At 37.9% G+C, this 24,361-nt stretch overlaps 1 protein-coding gene across 2 annotated transcripts in view; it reads left to right on the plus strand.

Annotated features, from left to right (window-relative positions):
- Window positions 1-4,468: 4,468 nt before the first annotated feature.
- Window positions 4,469-24,361, plus strand: part of LOC105492610 (kynureninase) — a 175,279-nt gene continuing 155,386 nt past the window's right edge. Inside the window, exons 1-3 of one of the 2 annotated variants that reach the window (XM_011759824.3) lie at window positions 4,469-4,594; window positions 6,659-6,855; window positions 12,484-12,671. In XM_011759824.3, the coding sequence (XP_011758126.1) occupies window positions 6,833-6,855; window positions 12,484-12,671 (211 nt within the window). In that variant the 5' untranslated portion in view covers window positions 4,469-4,594; window positions 6,659-6,832. The remainder of the gene's footprint in view (window positions 4,595-6,658; window positions 6,856-12,483; window positions 12,672-24,361) is intronic. The other variant, XM_011759825.2, reaches the window with a different exon arrangement.

Genomic DNA, 24,361 nt, shown 5'->3' on the forward strand with positions numbered 1-24,361 from the left:
CTTCCAAAATGAGAACTTTTACAGCATTTATTAGTGACACTAGAAAACACTTTGCCAGACAAACATAGGAAGAAAGGACAAATCCCAGAAGAGGATCTTGAAGTGACATCTCCAAACATCAGCTTTATACTACCCCTGTTGATAGTCATTTTTAATATTAAGAAAAAAAAATTTCTGTTGTGAGTTGTTATGGTAAAAGAGGGCATGTACATTGTACCTTGTACTATAGAAAAAAAAAAAACCCTGGTATATGAAAGCTTTGTCTTTAGATGGAGATTTTGTAATGCCTGTTCCCATTTTACAGAGTCATCATGACATCAATGATGTTGTTATGCGGTCAGTGATGTCAATATGACTCAACTCACTTTGGGTTTTTCATGTTTCACAGGAACCTCAGAAATTCCTCATGTAAACAATCAGACAATTGAGCAAATTGACCTGCAAACACATATAACAGAAAACTACTAAAGTTCCCCTGCTACAGCACACGATTTAGATTGCCTTCTATACCTTTGTGAGTTTAACAGTGAGGGGAAAGTTCTGATCTAGGAAAAAGGGAATGGGTTATAGGAATTTTAGATTCTAAATAAATTTTAATCACCAACTGGCAAAATGTCATTTGCTTATAATGAACCCTTGCATTTTCCTCTGAAAAACTGAAAATACAACATATAGAGGGTAGGAAAGTCCCTGCCCATTACTGAGAAATTTTTCTAATAACGAGACTATGTACCTCACGGGAAGGAAAAAAGTGAATTGTCTAAATATAGCCTAGTGATTTATTAGCATATGAATTTGCTTTGCCTTCCCAGTTGTAAAAGTGAGGGAGAGGGAAAAGAAAGGAGAGAATGGGGGAGGAAATGAGAGTGCAGTGGAGGGAAGAGAGAAAAAGGGAAAAAAGAAAAGGAGAGAGAGAAAGAGAGGAAGGGAAGGCAAGAGGAGGGCATTGGAGAAAGAGGAGAGATGGCCAGAGGAGGGAAAGAGGAGGGGGCAGCAGGAAAGGAAGGAGAGGGGAAGGAAGGGCAGATAAGGGGATGGGGAAGAAGAAAGGAGAGATAAGTTTGTGTGTGCTCTGTTTTTTATGCTTTCCCCTCCCCATATAGAGAAGATGCTATGTTCCTTGGCAGAAATTGCTTAAGGCAAATCTCCTGACCTAGCATTTGAGAAAGTTTTTGTTATGTCATATTGGTTATCCCCAAGGGGAAGTTTGGAAAGAGTGATTGGGTGTGCAGGGCCCTGGGATACATGAGGTGAGGGGAAAGGAGAGGCAGGAGGGCAGAGAGAAGGAAGCTAATTAGCCCCTCCCATCTGGGAACTTCCCAATACCCTGTGTAAAGAAGAAGGAAGAGTTCCAATGATGAATGACTCAGAGTAAATTTTCCTCCTAAGAAGTCACATGTGAGCTCTGCATTTTTATTTAACTAAGAAAGAGAGTGTATTGTGAAATTTTCTGTTTACCCAAGTTTGAGACTGCTGTTTTTTTTTTTTATTAGTTCTTTCCTAACTTGTCCCTGTCTTTAATCTCATTGCTCATTTCACATACTGAACACCCAGCATTAGAGTGTTATGATCAGACTGGTAGTACAGCCGTGGATTCTTACAGAAAGAGTTTGCTGCTCTGAATTTAATTAGGGTAATGATCCAGCAAGCACCCATTTTAGTCTACTAAATGCTAGGTACTGGCCTAACTATGGCAAAAAGGCCCTGAAGAATAAGAATAAAGTTCATAGTTCAAGATTACCTTTTGAGAGGAAAAAACTTCCCCATATTTCCAATAATCAATTTTTATAAAACAAACTAAATCTTAATTAAAAAAAATAAAACAAATTAACCAATTTAATAGATATTTATTTAGCTCCATACCTAGGCAGAGCTCTAAGGAGGATAAAATCAGTCTTTTCCTCTCAGAAACATATCATGTTATCAGCAGGATGGCATACCTGGAAATTAATAGACAACTGGGAATTGTATAACAGCTTATTTTGGCAACACTTTTTTTCTTTCTGTTTCCAAAAGGAAGGAATGGTAGCTCACACTGTTCTCTGTTTAACCTCCACTGCTGGCCCTGCAGTGGGTCTTGCTTTCACCCCCGACCCCGCATGACTTGTTCTCTCACAATTCCCTTCTGTATTTAGGGGCCTATGTTATGATACAAGTTTTGCTCCCCATTACATCCCTGGAATTTCACTTTGTGCTTGGTACAAGGAATATGCTTAATACTTTTCTTGAATGAATGAAGGTGTCAACTGAAGAATGACAGGTTTGTACATTTGGAAAGGAGAGCTTCATTTCACATAAAGGGTTGCAGCCTGCAGGGTGGCAATTCTGACCTCTGAAAAGTGTAGCCTCTGGTCAGAAGCTGGAAACAGACATTTTGAGGGAGGGGCAAAGGAAACAGAAATTTGTGTTGAGCAGGGTAGCTGAATATACATATTCAATAAGCTATAGAGGGAGCCATGAATATTTATGAAAGGAGAAATGTGCGCATGCACAATGGAGTTTCATGCCTCTCCATGGGATCCGTGTTCAAAAAATGACAGCATTAATACAATCTGAGGGGGCAGTTTTCAGCCCAGTGTGAAGCAGAGGACATGAAAGCCTTTACTGCACATTCTCCATAGACTAGCCGGAAACGCTCCATCATCAGTATTCTTTTTTTGTTCCAAACCACAAAAGGGAGGGATAACATCAGGTGATGGTTGATGTCATTGGTGGAGTCTTTTGAAATGACTGGTTTCTGTTTAGCCACAGGGCAGAAAGTCCAATCGTAGTTAGTGATGGAGGAGGTATGTGTTCCACTTCCTATCCTGTCATGGCCAAAAACTTAGTTTTCAAGTTTACTCTGGGATCCCCTTGGCCAAGAGCGTGTCCGTTCAGTTAGTCTAGGGGCTTAGGATTTTATTTTTATTCCTCAAATGTAACAAATTTAAAGAAAAAAAGAAATGTGTAAAACATAAGAAATAGAAGTATAGCTTAGACCTCCAAGCAAGTTCTTTAAAGGTGACAGAGTTAAACAGTAGTTTTTAAGATAATATTTTGATGAAATTTTTAATCATATGATTGTAAGATTTTAGAAGAAGCAAGGTTTTATGAAAACAAAATTTCGATGTCCATATCTGTCTCTCTAAATCTATAGTCAATCTTTTAAAAGAGTGACACAAAAATGACACAGATCCGCCCTCTGGTTCATTCCCCATACATTAGAGCCTGGTAATCTTCCAAAGTTTTTACAGCATAAGGCATACACCACAGAATAGATGCAAAAAAATTACACCTTCTGAAATTTCCTGAATGGATTCAAATTTTTACTCTTCTAAGTCAATCAATTGGTGGACTACTTACTTTATAGGATTATTGCAAGGATAGGATTGATGAAGTGAAATATATTTTCTTTTCCCTGGTTAATTACTCCTATTAAAGTAATTTCATGTACTTTATCTGCCTCTCTTGGAAACTGGAGAGTGGTACTTTCTGTCTGGTTTCTTAAGATTAAAAAAAAAGGCAATATGTCACTTTTGACTTAAGTGTCATGGTACCTATGGCTTTCTACCTGCATGGTTTTATCATCTCAATAATCTTGGGAAGAAGGTATTTTTAAGTTCATTTGATAAATAGGAGACCGAGCCTCCACAAGGGTTAAGTGAATTGCTCAGGGTTATACAATGAGCACTTGATAGAAATGATTAAATGACGCTTTACTTGATTTGTTGTGGGTGCTAAACAAAGCATAGGTGTGCAAAAGTCATTCAATTATTCGGGCACAGTCTTCATCCTTAGTCCAAATATTGAAAGTCTTTGCTCTTAGTTTTTATAACTACAAGGATATTCATCAAAAGACGCAAGCTCAAGAATAAGCCTAAAGAGGTAGTCAAAGTAGAACAAAAGACAATTCACAGACTTAAATGAACAATTTGCATTAATGAAGTTTGCCAGGCTAGTTTCCACTTGAATCTTCAGATTTTCTTTCTTCCTTGATTTAACTGTCCAGATTTATTACCTAGGAGTTTTTTTTTTTTTTTTTTTTTTTTTTTTTTTTTTTTTTAATTCACATGTTAGGCAATAGAATGTATTCTGGAATTGAGAGCCTATTTTAAATTTTTGACTAAAAAGTTTACCCATTAAATGTCAGAGATTCGGCCATCAGACTGAAAATTCTCAGTGTATTTAACGGAGGGTACTGTCTCAAAAATCCAGAGCTCAAACTGAAGAATTAAGGCAAAATTTGGAGTTTAGCTCTAGGACAAACTCATCAGTTCAGGGGTCAGAGATTTATATCGTTAAAGGACAAGTGCTTGTTTACCTGAGTTTAAAGAGCAAAGTTGCTTCTGGAAAGAAGCCCTCACTGGAGGCTCTGGCATTTGAGATGGGGGGCAGGAGCACACGTTGCTTAAATTTCTGACAGTGGCTGGAGATTACAGATTGGTTAGAGGAGAGGAAGTAAAGTACAAGTATGTTTATAAATTCTCCACTGGGTGGAGTCTGAGCAGTTCTTTGAATTTCTTACTCTAAGATCTGGCCTGTACATTTGCAAGGAATTCTTGAGAGCTTCCTGGACAGATTCTGGGAGCCAAGCACCCCATTGGAATCCTAGCTGGTAAGCTTGAGGCACTGATAAAAACTCTCTACCCTAATGTTTACTCCATGTTTTTTCCAAATGAAACTTCTGTCAGCTAGAATCCTTGTCATAGTGTTTTAGAGTTGTTGTTTTTTTTTTTTCTGCTGCTCTCTTCTTTTTTTTTCATATTATTTTTGTAAATAAAACTGGTATGAACTTCCTAAAGGCCCTGCCTTTAGAAATGGGTTAAATGAAGAGATCTTTACCAATGTAATGGAAAATAACTGATGTCCATAGTGCACTGAATGTGGTTACATTTGACAAACCAAAGTTAGGCCTGTTCTTATTTGAGTTTAAACGGCAAGATTAGGTCAAACTCCAGATGAGGGAAAGATATTCTTAAACAGATTTTAAGTCTACTGTTTTCTGGTAACTTTAATTGTCTTATGCCGCTAGTAGTCATACTAAATATTTATTTAGAGAAGTGAAAATGCCTATTCTTGAACAGAGTTTCTTCCCCTTTCATTTTATGAAACCTAAGAAGAGAAAGTTGATACACTTTTAAAAAATATACTAGATTTTCTTTTTTCCTTTCTGCTTTTATTTTGAGGCCAATGGGGTGTTATTTAATAGTAACACTGAAACAAATGTATTGATTTCATTAATGTGTTCAGAAAGTAATTCATATCCTAGATATGAAATATACACTTGTAACACAGTAATGTTACCCATTTCTCAATGATATGCCTAAAGAATCTTGCTGAATATGCATATTGTTTTTCCTGTTTTCTTTATTAATGAAAAACTACACACTTTCTCAACATATTTTTAAGTGAGGTTCTAAACTTTGAACTCCTATGTACAATTTGCTTATTTCAGGCGTGAATGTGAAACTGTGTAAAGATTAACTATTGGACACTCACGGCCATTTATTTAACTATTTAGCCCTAAATCAGTGGGTGACTAGGAGATTCTGAATTCTGTTATTTTCTTAAAATCAATCAGTTTTTAATTATTATACAAGCTTTTTACTTTAAAGTTGTAGCTGTCTAAATAAAACTGTGAAAGCACAATTTCCAAACCTCAATTGAAGGCACATTGGTGCTGTCCATCAGAAGGTATTGATAATTTTTAAAAAATTACGAACTATCTTTTATCTTTTTATAAAGGACCTAATGTCACTTGAGTTTAACCATAATCCTTTGAATAGAGTAAAATTTAACTTTCAATAACATTGACATACAGAGCAGTTAGGTGACTTGCCTGAGACCATATGGTATGTATGTCACCTCTCTTGATAAAATTAACATTAAATATGTAAAATTTGAAAATTTGTAAAATATGTAAAAGTCGAAGTTTTTAAGAGTTTGGATTTAATGTCTTCATTTCAAAATATGAGCATGTCACTTTATTTGCAAACCAAACATGGCATAACATTATGGCTTGTGAACACTAATTGTCTTAGCTGCTGGGGTGAGTGCAGAATTAAGCAGCAATTAGTATGAGTGAATAAATTGCATCCTTAGAGTGAGTGCACTGTGCTATCCTGGGAACTAAAGACTGTATTTGAGTCTATGCGAAGTTGTGCACAGTGGTGCAGTAGGGCAGGGTGCTGTCATTTGGAAGACTATGCCCATGAAGTATCTCAAGGTACCCCAGATGTGTACCCAGGAGCGTAACCAGCCTCTTTTAACTTTTGCCTAGCTGAAACTGGACTGGGAAGGATGGATTAAAAAGGGTAAATCGGCCAGGCGCCGTGGCTCAAGCCTGTAATCTCAGCACTTTGGGAGGTCTAGACGGGCGGATCATGAGGTCAGGAGATCGAGACCATCCTGGCTAACACAGTGAAACCCCGTCTCTACTAAAAAATACAAAAAACTAGCGGGGCGAGGTGGCGGGCGCCTGTAGTCCCAGCTACTCGGGAGGCTGAGGCAGGAGAAGGGCGTGAACCCGGGAGGCGGAGCTTGCAGTGAGCTGAGATCCGGCCACTGCACTCCAGCCTGGGCGGCAGAGCGAGACTCCGTCTCAAAAAAAAAAGCGGGGTGGGGGGGGGGGGTAAATCAATTCATACATAAGTTGTGGTCCTTTGCAGTTTGAGTGTAGGACTGAAAAAAGAAGCCAAAGAAAAAGGGAATGAGCTGAAGAAATACACACACATACACACACACACACTTCAGGAAGCAACATGCAAGGAAAAATAAAGTGAGAGGTTCAAGGCTCCGATGAGGAATTGTGCTCTGTGCGTTCCATTCATGGGCTTTGCCGAAGACCAGCACAATGGACGCAGCATCTCAGGCATGGTTAAGTACCCTACTGTGCACTCTGCTATCCTTTTAGTCCATTGTTGTTTCTACTCTGTCTGTGCCAGGGTTTCGTCTTGATATGGAGGAAAAGGATTCTAATGCCTCAGGATTATTACAAGGATTAAATAAGATACAGATAGAATGATGCTAATGAGTATCATTTTTAAAATAAGGAAAGCTGAAATTTATTCAGAATATGTTGGTAACAAACTAATCTCTTAAAGTAACCCCACTTAGAGTTTAAAGTCACCTCCAATGAACTCAAAGGGCTGACTTCCCAAAGAAAGTCTCAAATAGAAGGCAAACTCTCTTGATTCTGAATTTCATTAGAAATGTTTGTCTAAGTCTTTCTCATATGGTCAAATGAGAGAGGGTGTCCTCCTAGTAATATGTCATTATGTCAAATAATTCATCAACCAATTTTGTTTACTCTCTCGAACTGCCACTTTGGCAGCAGGGGTACTCTGTCTAAATGAGGTGTCTATAAAGATAAATTAAACATGATTCAGGCCCCCAGGTGGAGTTCAGTTCAATAGGGTAGAACAGCAACTCAGTCCAGCTACCATAAGTAACATGTTTGTAATAAGACTAATTTGATAGTAAGGCAGAAAAACATCTCATGGAATTTTAGGAATAGCCAAAAGATGGATCCCCTAGAGCCTTGCACATAGCATGTTTCATGAAGGATTCAGTGACCCTCAAGATGGGCTTGTCCTGTCACCTTTTCAGGAGACATAGCTGCTCAATCCCTGGCCATTGTGTAACTAAGTGACTCTTACTTGCTGCTGGAATCACTTCGTGCTTTTCATGCTTTAACAATCAGTGGTTCTGTTTTCTTTGAAAAGTGAGTCATTCTATGACAGTATTCCTCCTAGACCCTAGCATTTCATAGCTTCTATGTGTGATTATTTTAAATTCCAGCTCCTGTACCTAACTGAATGAATAAGCATATCCCGCAACTCAGATTCCTGAAAGAATTTGATTCTATGCTCAGCTAAACATCATCACTGTTTGGTTAGATCTTTTACAGCGAATAATTCACAGATTTTTGATGAAACTATGTTGTCTTTAGTGGGTTAAGTGTCCAACAGAGGTCTAATAAACTATGACCAGGCAATTAATAATGCCAAGTGGTAGAGACACAGTCATGTCTCTTCAAAATGCGGGTTCCTTCATCAGAAATCATAACCATTTAGAATCGAGTTTTAGGCATAGCAAATGTTTTCTAATCTTTTCTAACCATACATATGTCCAAATAAATATAGTGCCTGGTAGAATGTATTATTCTCTTTTTTTGGGGGGGTGGGGGGCTTGCGGTATTTCATACTAGTTTATTTAGGGGTTCCATTTTCCCTCCTCAATAGATTTGATGTATTTCTCATATGCTTCGAATGTATTATTTTCATAAGTAAAGTACATAAGTGTGCTCCTAATTGTTATTGGTGTTCAGAGGAAGACAGGCTCCTTTTGCCTGAGACATCGTAAGAGGCCTCTTGAAGAAAGCATTAGAGCTAGGTCTTTGAAGGTTGGCTGGAATCCAAACAAGTTGAAGGGGAGCAAAGCGTTTTAGGCAAAGGAAATGGCATGACAAAAATCACAGAAATAGAAAATTTCATGTGGAGGACAAATAATACTTATGGTCAGATATTGAAAGCACCATCCGTCGATGTTGAAATCCTACACTTTTGTACAGAACCATGGATTGAAGCAGTTAGGAGTCACGACTGATATCAAAGTAAAAAACATGCAATGCTGAAGCTTGGTATCTTTGTCTAGGAATATAAAGAATGGCTTATCATTGGAGATCATGCTAATTGAGAAAGGAAGAAGCCCAAAAAGTATAAGAATGAAAATAGAGAGTGCAAGAATAATGTCTGTTTTACTGGCATTATGTAACACTCAGATATGCACCTCTTTATTACCAAACACTGTGTATGTTAGTTAAGGTAAAAGAGGAGGAGGCAGAAGAATGGAGATTGAATTGAATTCTAGAGCTTCAGTTCTGTGTTAGTTTTGGCCCCCAGGGATTCTAGGCATTAAGTACAGTCTGAATTGAAAAATATTAAACATATCTTGTGATCCAATATTCCCCTAAGTTATAGACTCAAATATCCAATGACCAGCTTGACATTTCTACCTGCATGTTCAATACTTATTGGAAACTTAATATATCCTAAATAGAATTTTTTTAAAAAAACAGCCATGATCTCTTGCCCAGGATGGAGTGCAGTGGTGCGATTAGCTCACTGCAACCTCAAACTCCTTGTCTCCTACCTCATCCTCCTCAGTAGCTAGGACCACAGGTGCGTGCCAGTGCCAGCACATCTGGCTTTGTGTGTGTGTGTGTGTGTGTAGCAATGAGGTCTTGCTACGTTGCCCGGGCTGGTCTCATGGCTCCAAGCAATCCCCTGCCTCGGCCTCCCAGTGCTGGGGTAACAGGCATGAACCACCACAACCAGTCCACTAAACTGAACTCCAATTTCCCTACTCAAAATGTTTCTTCCCCAGGTATTTTTATTTCATCATATTTCACATATTTGCCCATACCCCAAAGCTAAAAGAAAGTTCCTTACCTGTCCTCACTAGAAATCATCTATCCGCCAGTCCTATCTACTTTTTCTCCAAAATGTATCATAAATCCACACTCTTCCCTCTACCTTTGCCCTCATCACCAAATTTAATTCACCACCGTTTATCTCCTGAACTACTGTGTTAGCCTTAATTGGCCTACCTTTTCAACTCTTTTTTAAAATTTTTTTTTAATTATACTTTAAGTTCTAGGGTACATGTGCACAATGTGCAGGTTTGTTACATATGTATACATGTGCCGTGTTGGTTTGCTGCACCCATTAACTCGCCATTACATTAGGTATTTCTCCTAATGCTATCCCTCCCCCATCCCCTCACTCCACGACAGGCCCCGGTGTGTGATGTTCTCCACCCTGTGTCCAAGTGTTCTCATCGTTCAATTCCCACCTATGAGTGAGAACATGCGGTGTTTGGTTTTCTGTCCTTGCAATAGTTTTCTCAGAATGATGGTTTCCAGCTTCATCCATGTCACTACAAAGGGCATGAACTCATCCTTTTTTATGGCTGCATAGTATTCCATGGTGTATATGTGCCACATTTTCTTAATCCAGTCTATCACTGATGGACATTTGGGTTGGTTCTAAGTCTTTGCTATTGTGAATAGTACCGCAATAAATATACATGTGCATGTGTCTTTATAGTAGCATGATTTATAATCCTTTGGATATATACCCAGTAACAGGATGGCTGGGTCAAATGGTATTTCTGGTTCTAGATCCTTGAAGAATCACCACACTGTCTTCCACAATGGTTGAATTAGTTTACACTCCCACCAACAGTGTAAAAGCATTCCTGTGGGCCGGGCGCGGTGGCTCAAGCCTGTAATCCCAGCACTTTGGGAGGCCGAGACGGGCGGATCACGAGGTCAGGAGATCGAGACCATCCTGGCTAACACGGTGAAACCCCGTCTCTACTAAAAAATACAAAAAACTAGCCGGGCGAGGTGGCGGGCGCCTGTAGTCCCAGCTACTCGGGAGGCTGAGGCAGGAGAATGGTCTAAACCCGGGAGGCGGAGCTTGCAGTGAGCTGAGATCCGGCCACTGCACCCCAGCCTGGGCGACAGAGCAAGACTCTGTCTCCAAAAAAAAAAAAAAAAAAAAAAAAAAAAAAAAAAAAAAGCATTCCTGTTTCTCCACATCCTCTCCAGCACCTGTTGTTTCCTGACTTTTTAATGATTGCGATTCTAACTGGTGTGAGATGGTATCTCATTGTTTTAATAACTCATTATGGAGCAAAGTGATTATTATTTAATGTAAAATTATATCACATTACTTTTCTACTCAAAACTCCCCAATGGTTTCCCATTAAACTTATAAAATTTCAAATTTCTTTCTGGCTCCCAAATTTCTTTGTGACTACCTTCTGCCTTTGCTTTTTGCATATCACAGTTTGTCATTCCTCCTTCCCTCTTTTTCCCTCCCTAATGCATTTAGTTGAACAAGCCAAGCCCATTTCCACCCCAGGACCTTTGCACTTGTTGCCAGCTTCCTCCAGGTCCAGGTCTTGACATGATGTAGAAATGCTCATCTATCACTTTCTCAGAAAGATAACCGAGACCCTTTAAGGTAGCTCTTCCACACTCCAGTCACTCTGTCCCATTACTCTGCTATTTCCTCATAGCTCTTAAATCTGAAACTACATTGTTTTTCTATTCTTCTGCTAAAATTAAACTGTATAAGGGTTGGCACTTATGCACTCTCTCATACAATGCTGTCCTGCCAGTGCTGGGAGCCACATAATAGGTACCAAATAAATATTGGTTGAAAGAGTAAATAAATGCATAAATTAAATGAAATCAGCAAAACTATATGTAAATCTGGCCCAAAGAAATTTTATTTCCTGCAATATCATTTTGTTCAATTTTAAAAAACCAAACTTAGGAGAAATATAAACAAACAAACAAGCTTGGGTGAAGTTTAAAACATATGTGATTAAATCTCCATTGTCATTTATCCTTTTCCAGAAAGTGGGAAATGTCGCATGATGATTAAACAGAATACAGTGTGGTTTCAAGAAACATCAAACAGTCCCGTTTGTTCTAAGATAATACATATGGTGTTGAAAAAGAAAAAATTTATAATTATTAACAGCAACAGGTGGATGAATCTCTTTGGTATTCATATGAACAAAATACTAACATTTTAAGTAAAGTTACATTTTCCATGAATATGATTTTCACTCACAAAACAGGATTTTGTTCAGGTTCAATATGTCCATAGTTTTAAAACCATGATCCAAGAACAACTGGGAGTGGAACAGTGGAACTGGGATCTGGAGAAGGACAAGCTAAGTGGGATGCTGCTTTTTTACACTTTGACAAAGATCGTCCTTACCATTATCTCCTCATAAGATACCTAGAGGAAAAGGTGATGACGTTATATATATTTGGAAGCCACAAGTGTGGTACATGTTTCTAGATAAGAAGAATGGAATGAGCTAACATTTACTGGGAACTTACTCTGTCCTGAGCACTATTATCTAATTTAATCATTTCATTATCTCTAAGTTACTATTTTTTTGTTTCTCTTTTCTTTTTCTTTTTTTTTTTTTTGTTTTTGGTTTGTTTTTTGAGACAGAGTCTTGCTCTGTTACCCAGGCTGGCGTGCGGTAGTACAATCCCAGTTCACTGCAACCTCCGCCTCCTGGGTTCAATCAATTCTCCTGCCTCAGCCTCCTGAGTAGCTGGGATTACAGGTGCCTGCCACCAGGCCCAGCTAATTTTTGTATTTTTTTAGTAGAGACGAGGTTTCACCATGTTGACCAGACTGGTCTCAAACTCCTGACCTCAAGTGATCCGCCCACCTCGGCCTCCCAAAGTGCTGGGATTACAGGCGTGAGCCACCACACTGGACCTATTTCCTTCTTTTTATATATGAGAAAAACTCATTCGGGGTTTAACGCTGGTTGGTTAAGTATATTATTCCTGAGGTCGGGAAAAGGGGAGTCTTCGTGAAAACAAAAGGTGTATTACCTAAAAGGCTCATTTTCTGCAGGAAAATTATGGTGGCTAGATTATGTTTTGTTGTTCTCTTTCAGTTTTAGAGAACAACTTGTAATGGAGCCTTCACCTCTTGAGCTGCCAGCTGACACAGTGCAGCGCATTGCGACTGAACTCAAATGCCACCCAACGGATGAGAGGGTCGCTCTCCACCTAGATGAGGTAGATAAACTGAGGCACTTCAGGGAGTGCTTTTATATTCCCAAAATACAGGATCTGCCTCCAGGTAAGAATGCTGGGAAGGTTTTTAAATTTTATTTATTTATTTATTTTTGCTACTGCATGTGTTTATTATAATCTTTGAAAATCATTGTGCTATTACATAATAGAGCCGTCGCAATTATGTTTGAAAAGCAGAAGGTCCCTGGTGTTCTCAATCAACTTGTCAGCCTACCTTAGCCTCAAATTTTCTGTTTTCTCCCCTCCTCTGAATAAAATACATACAGGGTACTTATACTGTCAACTACTTCTCTGAACAATCGAGTGACTGATTGAAAATTATAGGCAGATACATTTACTTGTTCTCTAAGCACTTGGGATTCAAAGCAATTATTTTAGAATGCAATATTAGAATAGCTCTTATATTCTGGCACTTAGTTTATAATAATGTGATGTTTGTCTTAGAGAAAATATTATTTTGTGACCTGGATATATCAGGAGGGATATTATTTGAATAGCCGTCTTTGCATGCTGTAAAGATGGCGAGTGTAAGAGCAAGAAAAGAAACAATGAATGCCCAACAAATGCATACTGCATTTTAAAATAATGTAGTAATCTGACTCTGTTCTGGGTTTGAGGAAGTCGTTTACAAAAATAAAACATAGGTAGCAAAGGTATAACAATAAATAATGATTCATCATATTTAACTTTACTCCATTTTACATTAATAATAAAGGTTCCCAGGTTGAATGGAATTAGTCTACCAAACTGGGTTTCACATCCTTTATAATAGTCTGATTCCATTTTTATTCAGATTAAATAAGGTACAATTTTGGGTACAGTACTCAGGATCCATGAAGATCAGCTAGTAAAATTTTAGGATGTCTGCTTTGTATAACACTAATATATACCATGTAACAAATGTTAAAACACCTATTTGTCTTCAACTATGTACCCAGCAACCTATAGAACTCTGGAAGAATGAAAGAAGAGAAATACCTGTATCCTACTTAAAATTGTGTAGTATCAACTGAGGGAGACATGGATGGAAATGACAGCTAGAAGAGACCAAATAAAACGAGGCTATAAGTGAAGTGATCTGAGACCACAGAAGAAAAATCTTCTAGGTCATTCTAGAATCTAAAATTAAAAGAACATTTTGATTTGAATCATAAGGGATAAATACTGCTAATGAGTGAATTGTGAGGAAATAAAACTTAGGAAAGGAATCCTCAGGGAAATGGGAGAGAGGGGGCTTGGTGTCATGTGCATCACACAATGTGGAAACCTTTAGAAATAGCGAGGACCCACGTGAGACAAGTCAGGTCTCGTTGATGGTGGCCCTGCCCTGATGTGCTCTCTGGCCTACAGGACTCCTGTACTGAGTCAGAACCCAGTTTAAAAATAGCATTGTACAGTCTGGCGCGGTGGCTCACACCTGTAATCCCAGCACTTTGGGAGGCCGAGGCAGGCGGATCACGAGGTCAGGAAATCAAGATCATCCTGGCTAACATAAGAAACCCCGTCTCTACTAAAAATGCAAAAAAGTAGCTGGGCGTGGTGGCGGGCGTCTGCAGTCCCAGCTACTCAGGAGGCTGAGGTAGGAGAATGGTGTGAACCCGCGAGGCGGAGCTTGCAGTGAGCTGAGATCACGACACTGCACGACACTGCACTCCAGCCTGGGTGACAGAGCGAGACTACGTCTCAACAACAACAACAAAATAGCATCGTACCTTACTAATCACCGGGAAAATGCACATCAAAACCACAGTGAGATATCACCTCACACCCTTTTCTATGACTACTATTAAAAAGTGCAGGGTATAAATATTGGCTAGGATACAGAGTGATTAGAGCCCTTGTGCACTGTTAGTGGGAATGTAAAATGGTGCAGCCCTGTAGGAAAGAGTATGGCAGTTTCCTCAAAAACCAAAGAATAGAATTACCATATGATCCAGCGATCTCACTTCAGGATATATTGCCAAAAGAATTAAAAGCAAGATCCCCAAAAGACATTAGTACACTCGTGTTCATAATAGCATTATTCGTAATAGCCAAAAGGTGGAATTAACCCATATGTCCATCAATGCATGAAAAGACAAGCAAAATGTGTATACATATGATGGAACCTTATTAAGTTTTAAAAAGAACCATGCTACGTGGTTCACATGAATGAACTATGAGAACATCATGCCAAGTGAAACAATCCAGATGCAAAAAGAAAAATACTGTATAATTCCAATTTTACCAAGTATCTAGATTGGTCAAATTCATAAAAACCGAAAGTAGAATGGTAGCTGTCAAGAGCTCAGAGAGGGAGAAATGGTGAGTTACTGTTTAATGGGTATAAAATTTCAATTTTGCAAGGTAGAAAAATTCTGGAGATTGGTTGCACAACAATGTGAACATACTTAACTGAATTGTACACTTAAAATTGTTAAGAGAATAAATTGTAGGTGCATTTTATCACAGTATTTTAAATATTTATCAAAGTAAAAATGTTTCCCCCTTAAAAAAAAAAAGCAGAATTCTACATATAATCACTTCTAGTATACTTAAAAGTTGACTTAGTATCCTAATTATAGGTATAACATTGATTTTGACTAGTTATCCAATAGAAAGTATCTCTGAAGAATTACAACCTTGGATAAGTCATTGCTGATTCTTAAAGAGAAGAGATAGAAATTGGTTTAATAAAGAATTTAAATAATTTGCTTGTTTAAAAAATATAGTTTTGCTGGACACAGTGGCTCACATCTGTAATCCCAGCACCCAGGGAGGCTAAGGCTGGAGGATCACTTGTGTCTAGAAGTTTGATACCAGCCTGGGCAACATGACAAAACCCCATCTCTACAAATACTACAAAAATTAATTAGGCGTGATGGCAGGTGCCTTTACTGCCAGTTACTCTGGAGGCTGAAGTGGGAGGATCACCTGAGCCCAGTAGTTCAAGGCTGCAGTGAGCCATGATCACACCATTGAACTCCAGTCTGGGTGACAGAGCAAGACTCTGTCTCTAAATAACAATAATTATTCTAATAATTTTGAATGATGTAAAACGTTATTAACCCCAAGTGTTCTTCTACATCAGTGATTGTCAAAATGTGATCCCTTGACCAAAAGCATGATGTTCACTAGAGATCTTCTTAAAAATACAAGTTCTTGGGTCCTAACTCAGAATTACTGAATCAGAGATTGTGAAAGTGAGGCCCAGCCTTCTATTCTAGATCAGCTAGGATGAGATGTTATCCTAGAGTTGGGTCAGTTAATTCTCCTTCTTGCTATTCTCACTCCAGTTGCACCTTAATGTCTAAGGATTCATGTATTCAGCAAATATTTATTAGTCATCTACCCTACTCAAGACACTTCTCTCAGAATGGTTCAGAGAACCGAAGAGCAAAACTGTCACATACATACTTGAACGTGTATCTAGTATGACAATAGATAATAAACAAAGAAACAACTTAATTATGCTTTACCATCAGGTAGCGCTCTAAATGATAATGAGGACTGTGAAGATGAGGGTGTGGTCTTACCCAAGGAAGTGCTGGTGAGGTGCCATCTGAATAAAGATGACAGTGCAGTGAGGAAGTGAGCCTCATGGAGCACAGGTGAAGCTGAGCCTGGTCGTGGTCCAAGTTTATGCTGGACAGAGGTACCAACTCAGGAGCACATGATGTAGGGGCAAAAAGATAATCCATTTTTCATAACCATCACAAGGGGCATGGCTGATGTTTCTATAGCAAAAACAGCTTAGCAAGACAAAAACCCAGGGAAAACTTATGATTTTATGCTAAGTCGAATGAAAGAAATGAATACATGTGACTAAATAGAATTGGAATAAAATATAATCTAACCGTAATCAACGGAAAGTGGTGGGGGTACTCAACAAGGCCTGTATTTTTGGATTCTTCTTGCTCCCTGTATGTAGCATTTCTTCCCTCCACATATAGGGCAGGGCACCTGTCATATGAAAGTCTATCAGGGAGAAGAGAAAAGGTCAGTGAGTGAGCGTTCTAGGTTTCAAGGTTTGATGTAGGAGAGGATTTCAGTTTCTTTGACTCACCTGGCTGCAGGTCACAGGGCAGGGGATTAGAGAAGATCAGAAGGACCTTGTTTCTGAGGCCCTCTCAATCTCCTTCAGTTCAAAGTACTCAGCATTCCAAGGCGCCGTATTTTAGAATATTATGTTCTGACCCCCAATGGTGTTGAAATTTCCTTCTTTTTTGTTTTGACAAGATGTAAATTCATCAGGAAACCAGTGTTTCTTATCTTATTAAAACCTTCCAAGAGTATCTAAAAATGATAAAGCATGTCAGATTGTTTTTGGAGACTCGCATAACACCAAGAAAAAGAAAACTTTCTTTAGCAGTTCTGAACAATGAAAAACAAAGAACAGAAATACACAAGTTTTGAGCAAATGAAAGGATCACAACTCCCAATATGAGATTTTTTTTTTTAATCTTGAAGAAAGTCTACAGGCATAGCCTGTACTTTTTTGATATTTTTCTATTATATATTATGTTTTCTCTGGGTTTCTAATATAAATTTTATTAAAATAAGTATTTTCTTTTTCTATTCTTAGACGATGCCTGAGATGTTATCAGAGAAAGGGGTCAAAAATATTTTTAATCAGCTTTTGTACTTATGCTCAACATTGTCCTAAAGAGCACAGCTGAAAAATAAACAAGCAAAAGAAAGGAGGAAGAGAGAGAGAAGGAAAGAAAAGAAAGAAGGGAAGAAAGAAAGGAAGAGATAAGAAATCAATAAAAAGAAAAGGAAGAGAAATGCAAGGCATACATGTGGAAAGATATCTTTCTAAAATTTTTTAAACCATAAATATTTCTGTTTGAAACATCCTAATACCTAAATTTCTGAAAGCATACTGGATAGCCCCATAAGTATATATGGCTTTTGCACAGACACAAGACAAAAACAGTCTTTTTCAGAGTGTCAAACTGCCATCCCAGAAACAAGTTGTGCAAATTTACATTTCCTCCAATGGTAAAGACAATTGCCTCAATGACTTTGGGGATTAGTAGGATTGTTTTTATTTCTGTTTTTTGGGGACAGGGTCTGGCTCTGTCACCCAGGCTGGAGTGCAGTGGCGTGATCTCAGCTCACCGCAGCCTTGACCTCCCAAGCTGTAGTAATCCTCCCACCTTAGCCCCCAGAGTAGCTGGGACTACAGGTGTGTGCCACCATGCCCAGCTAAATTTTGTATTTTTTGTGAAGGTGGGGTTTTGCCATGTTGGCCAGGCTGGTCTCAAACTCCTGGACTGAAGTAGTCCTCCTGCCTCAGCCTCCCAACGTTCTGGGATTACAGGTATAAGCCACCACGCCAGGCAGGATTAGCAGTTTTAAGAATCTTTGCTCATTAGATAATAAAAAAAATTATTCCATTCTTCTTTGAATTTGTAGTTCTTAGACAACCATTGGAGATTGTTTTCATAAACTCCTTGGCCATCGCTTTCCTTTTGTCTTAAGTTGCTCTTAATGTATAAATTTAATTGTAAACTAAATAAATATAAGTGGTAACTTTTTATTCTTTTTTCTCTTAAGGATATAAACTCCTTCTTTCATGTATCTTAGGGATTTTAAGTGAAAATGTCCAGTCAATATAGTTGGCTAAAAGCAGAACCAGAAATGGGTTCCAAATATTGTGACTGCTAGCCCATGTATCTTGACTCAGTCTTGCTTTTGCTTTTTTAAAATTACTCAATTGAAGTGTAATTTATGGACCATAAAATTTACCCATTTTAAGTATACAATTTAATAATTTTTAGTAATTGCATATGATTACACTACCATTATAATCCAATTTTAGAACATTTCTTCATTCCACTTTTTTATCTCTAGCCTAGGCAAACAGTAATCTACTGAACTTGCCATTATTTTTATCTATATAGAAGATTAGTAATTCAAAATTTTTTTTTACTATTAAACTATATTTGGAGGAAAAAAAATGGTGTTCCTTTCACTATTCTTTTCATAGTCAAATAATCCTCTCCTTCAATCTTACCACACATCCAGGAGAGAGATCAGTAAATTGACACCCAACTTTAGTAGACTTTAGTAAGTAGTTATAAAATTTAAAGTTATCCAAACAAGACCTTCTATTAGTTTGCACATGTAATTATTTGGACTCAGATAAAATTGGCATGGCAAAATAGTCATGCTTACGTTTGTCTCCAGGGCTTCCATATAACATAATAGCCTATTAAACTCAACTGTTTTTAGGCTTAGAAGGCTGTGACAGATATGAGGTGTCAGTGCATGAAATATAGGAAAGCATACTTTTCTCTATAAACTATAATCCTTTATTCAACAACAGATAAAGATATGTTAAATAAAAGATTTTATCCAGCTATAAAAGGACATGTATTTATAACTGTAATTTTGATAATCTGATAAATCTCTAACTTTCATTAAAAAAAATTAAGAATATTCCTTAGTTAAATTTTGTAGACATTGCAACTTCTTGTTTGTTTGTTTGTTTTTTTAGTTGGGGTCTCACTCTGTCACCTGGGCTGGAGTATAGTGGTACAATTTTGATTCAGAGCAACGTCCACCCCTCTGAACTCAAAGAATCCTTCCTCCTCAGCCCCCCTCAATTAGGTGGGACTACAGATTCACGCCACTACATCTGGCTAAGTTTTTGTATTTTTGGTAGAGACAGGGTTTCACCATGTTGCCCAGGCTGGTCTCAGACTCCTGAACTCAAGTAATCTGCCCATCTCAGACTCCAAAGTGTTGGGATTACAGGCGTCAGCCATCACGCCTGGCCAATTTTGGGAGCTTTTCGTGTTACTTCAATTCTGCATTTAGTGTACATATTTGTAATCTTGTCATTTCATTTGCGTTGGACTGTCTGCTCCCCGAGTGTAGGAACTGTCTTCTTTCTCTGTGAATGTGTGGGAGTCACCTAGGCAGACCTTAGAGTGGAGTGAGGTCCAGTCACGAAGAGGGAACAGCATTTTGCAAACACACAAGAGAAAGCATAGTTGCTTTGATCCCTAAGAATAGTTTTACATGATCAAAGTATGTCATGTACAAATCTGGGTATTGGTAAATAGTAAATAATAAGGTTTGGAATAGGGAATATAGGGCACTAGGATGATTGGCATCATAGGGTGAATAGTAAATGAGTGTGTGTGGGTACCTAACAGTAAGTCTGAATAAGTAAATGTAATAGAAGTAGATGTAAAGGAAAATAGTCAAGGAATACATGAAATACTCATTAAATAAACCTGATTTAGTAGTAGGAGAAGGACAGCATGAGCCATACTTTCTGTTTTAGGTGAATAGTGGTGATATTCACTGATACAATTAACTTGTTTTGGAAACTATTCATTTAAAGAGAAACTAGTCTTTTATTTGTTTGTTTATCTCTTATTGCCCTGTCACCCGTGGCCTTGACCTCTGAGTCCAAGAAGGTGGCAGCTGTTACAAGCAGTGAGAAGCAGGCAGGGACAAAGAAAAAAAGACAAATAATGCGTGTGAACTCTCCCTTGAGAAAGGTTTCAGAGGTTGCCTCATGACCTGTTCACCTAAGCCCCCTGGGCCAGTGTTTGGTCATGGCCCTGCCTATCTACAAAGAAGACTGAGTCTAAAACACAATTTTTGTTCTTGGTGGCCACATGCAAAGCTAGCAATTCTATTTCTGTAAAGGAAAAATGAAATGCATTTAGGATACAACTAGCAGTTGAGTTTAGTTAGAAGGTAGAAATTTGACAGTTGTCAGCATTTAGGTAATAGTTGAAACTGTGGATATGGATGATATTATCTAGGCATCATACCTAAGTGAGAAGAAGGTAGTAGAAACAAAATTCTAAGCATTGACAAAGAGAACTCTAGAAAGAGCCAGAGATACAGAAGAACAAGGAAAGTGTAGTGTTCTAAAACCAAGGGAAGAGACATATTCAAAGAAATCAGAGGGCTTGACATCATCAGCTGTCACAGAGACTGTATAAGCCTTTCATTTTAGCAGTCAGGAGAGCTTTATTAAATTGTGTTAACTTTAACAGCTTCACTGGAATGACAGGCAGGGAAGCTATGTATTTCTAGATGTCATTGAAGGAGTAAAGTATTGGAAATGAGATTTTTAGGCTTCTTTTCCAAGAAGCCTTGCTGTAAAAGGAAACGTAACAAGGAACAAAAGGAAATGAATGAATGCTTTTTTCAAGGAAGGCGGGGGCTTGAATATGATTGTGCATTGAGAAGACAGTATGGGAAGAAAAGAGACAGACAGACAGACAACAGAAGTAAATATGATTTTCAGCCAAGCAGAGTCCATGCTGGATCTGTTGTCTATTCCTACCTTTTTCAGCTCCTGGAACCCAATATTCTAAGATAATGCAAATTGCTGAAGACAATCTTTCCTTACTTTCTAAGGATATATTGGCCCTAATGTCTAAGGTCAACATTAGCCAAATTGAGATTTTGCAAAGAAATCTCAAGGTCCCAACCAATTGTTCCATATTTCTGGGCAATATGATACCAGGCATACCTCAGCCACAGGACAAAGGACTGGGAATAGAAAGATTCTTACAAGGAGAGTACACTTTCACCTTTGCCTGCGACAATGTTTGGTCTTTTCTGTCTTGTCGTGTGAACTCTTTCCTCGAGGAATTTTATCCACAAGGGCATGGAAAATCTCTTTTGGAATCCTCGAAATACGAAGTGTGTCTCTCCCTCAGATGCCATACCACTCCTCAATCTAGACCTCAGAGAGATCTAATGGGTTCAAAATTAGACGAGAATATCTAAGGAGTGTGTGCAAGTGGACTATAGTGATCCTACATTTTTCTCCATCTTCCTCCTGAAATTATAGGAATTATATTCAAAGTCCAAGAAGCTTGTTGGTAGCATAGCCTTGTACGGGGCATCCCTATTGGAAAAAGGACATGAATATTTCCTCAGCACATCACCAGGAAATTTAATAATATGAGGTACATAGCAACACAAAAAAAAATCTTCACTCACTACCTTCTGAATAATAGTAAAGAGAATATACCTTTTTATTTAGTAAAATGCAGAAATAATACGGCTCTACAAATTTTACAACATGAGCACCTCTGTGTCACAAGATCCTACATCAGGAAACATAACATTGCCAGCACTTGGGAAAACTGCTTCGTACCCCCTTTCAGGAACTCCTTCTTTAGGGTTTTTATGTAGCCAGTATTTGAGTATCAACTTCTGAAGTTTTACCTAAAATTCACTCCAACTTCTTTTTTATTCAATGACCCAAACCTGTGGATCTGGTCTAACATAGGTGAATGCCACAACTTAAACATATATTTAAGAAAATATGTTTAGTAGAAAATAGGTTTAAAATCAAAATTGTATGTTTCTCTATAGAGAGATAGAAGATAAATATTTTCTTTTTTAAACTAATGCCATAGTTCAATTATTTAAGGCAGACAACCAAAACTTGTTCTTTTTGTCCAAGAGCATGGCTCACGCCTGTAACCCAGCACTCTTTGGAAGGCTGAGGCAGGAGGATCGCTTGAGTCCAGGAATTCAACACGAGCCTGGGCAACATAGTGACAGCCAGTCACTACACACCTTTTTCTGTTCATGCTTCTATTTAACAAGTGCTGCTGGACCATGATGTTCCCAGCATTTTATTTTTTAAATTTCATCCTAAGATCTGCTCTTATCCCCCATTAAGAATGATTGGTAGAATGGTGTCTTTCCTAATGACAGAAGTATGAAATAACTTGTTCATCAGGAGAGTTTATTATTGATATTTTTAATATTTAAATTCACATTTCATAAATTGGAATACTTTGTTATACAGTCTGAGTTTTATCACATGTATAGAATTACATAAACACACCTTCTCTCAGTATATAGAACAATTTCATAACCCCTAAAAGACTCCTTTATGGTAGCACTTTGTAACTAATCTCTCCACTATACCTCTAATCCCTGACAACCACTAATCTATTTTATATCCCTATTGTCTTTTCCAGAATATCATACGAAGAAATTATATACTGTATTCAGTCTTTGGAGACTGGTTTCCTTTACTTAAGGAAATGCCTTTGAGATTAAGCAAAGTTATGTCAATGAAGTGTTTCTTTTTATTGCTGAATAGTTTTCTACTCAAAGAATGGACTACAATAGTTTATTCATTTGTCCACTGAAGGACATTTGAGCTGTGTCCAATTTTGATGATTATGAATAGCCACTATTAACATTCATGTACAGGATTTTGTGTGAATGTAAATTTTTTATCTAAAATTTTTTTAAGATCAGATAGTAAATATTTCACTCTTGACAGGTCTCATGTATTCGTTTTCTATTTTTATTTTTTTAGAAAAGGTCTTGCCCTGTCACCCAGGCTGGAGTGCAGTGGCATAATCACAGCTCACTGCAGCCTTGATCTCCCTGGTCAAGCAATTCTTCCATCTTAGCCTCCTGAGTAGCCAGGGCTACAAGGGTGCACCACCACACCAAGCTAATTTTTTTAACTTTTTGTAGAGATGAGGTCTCACTGTGTTGCCTAGGCTAATCTTGAACAAGGCTCCAGCAGTCCTTATTCCTTGGCCTTCCAAAGTGCTAGGATTACAGGTGTGAGCTACTGTACCTTGCCAGGCCTCATATATTCTTTCTCCTTTTTTTTTTTTTTCTTTCGTCTTTTCCTAGTTTTTCTTCTTCCATTTATAAATGTAAAAACATTCTTAGCTTTCAGGCCATACAAAAACAGGTCATGGGCTTGATTTGGAACTCAAACCGCAGTTTGTCAAGTCCACTTTTAGAATGCCATAAGTTGATTGCTGGATCATATTATAGGTATATTTTTAACTTTATAAGAAACTGGCAAACTTTTTCAGAGTGGCTGTACCGTTTTGCATTTTGCATGGCCTCATTAATGTGTGGGAATGTCTATTGTTCCCCATATTCACCCTCAGTTGGTATTACCAGGTTTTTTGTTGTTTTGTTTTTTAGTCACATATGTTTGTATAAGTATCTTATTTTGGTATTTATATGCATTTTCCTAATGACTAATGAAATTAAGCATTAAGCATTTCAGAAGCTTATGTACCATCCATAGTCTAGAGAAATGTCAGCTCAAATATTTTGGCTACTTTTTTTTAATTGGATTTTTTAATTGTTGAATTGTGTTTTGGGGGGATTATGGAGCCTTTTTTTTTATTTTTAAGAGACAGAGTCTTGTTTCATTACCCAGGCTAGAGTAAAGTGGTACAATCATAGCTCACTGCAACCTTGACCTTCTTGGGCTCAAGCAAATCTGCTTGAGCAGATTTTAAGAGACAGGTCTCGCTTTGTTACCCAGGCTGGTCTTGAACTCCTGGCTTTAACTTATCCTCCCACTTTGACTTCCCAAGTTGCTAAGATAACAGGTGTGAGTCATGTTTTCAGTTTTAAGAGTTCTTTATACATTTCAGTGTACAGGTTGTTTGTTAAATAAATGATATGAAAATATTTTCTCACAGTCTGTAGCTCTCTTTTTATTCTCTTGTTAGCATCTATTGCAGAACAAAAGATTTTAACTTTGAGGAAGCACAATATATTTATTTTTTCTTTTATGAGTTGTGTTTTAGGTACCATGTCTAAAAGCTCCTCACCTAACCATCAGTCTTAAAGACTTCTTTGGCCCATAATTTATTTACAAGTATGTTTTTAAATTTCCAAGTATTTGAACATTTCTCAGTTTTCTTTTTATTATTGATTTGTAGTTTAATTCTACTGTGGTTAGAGAACATTTGTTAAGGTTTGTTTTTG

The sequence above is a fragment of the Macaca nemestrina genome, chromosome 11 (assembly GCF_043159975.1).
Source record: "Macaca nemestrina isolate mMacNem1 chromosome 11, mMacNem.hap1, whole genome shotgun sequence".
In the NCBI taxonomy this organism is placed as follows: Eukaryota; Metazoa; Chordata; class Mammalia; order Primates; family Cercopithecidae; genus Macaca; species Macaca nemestrina.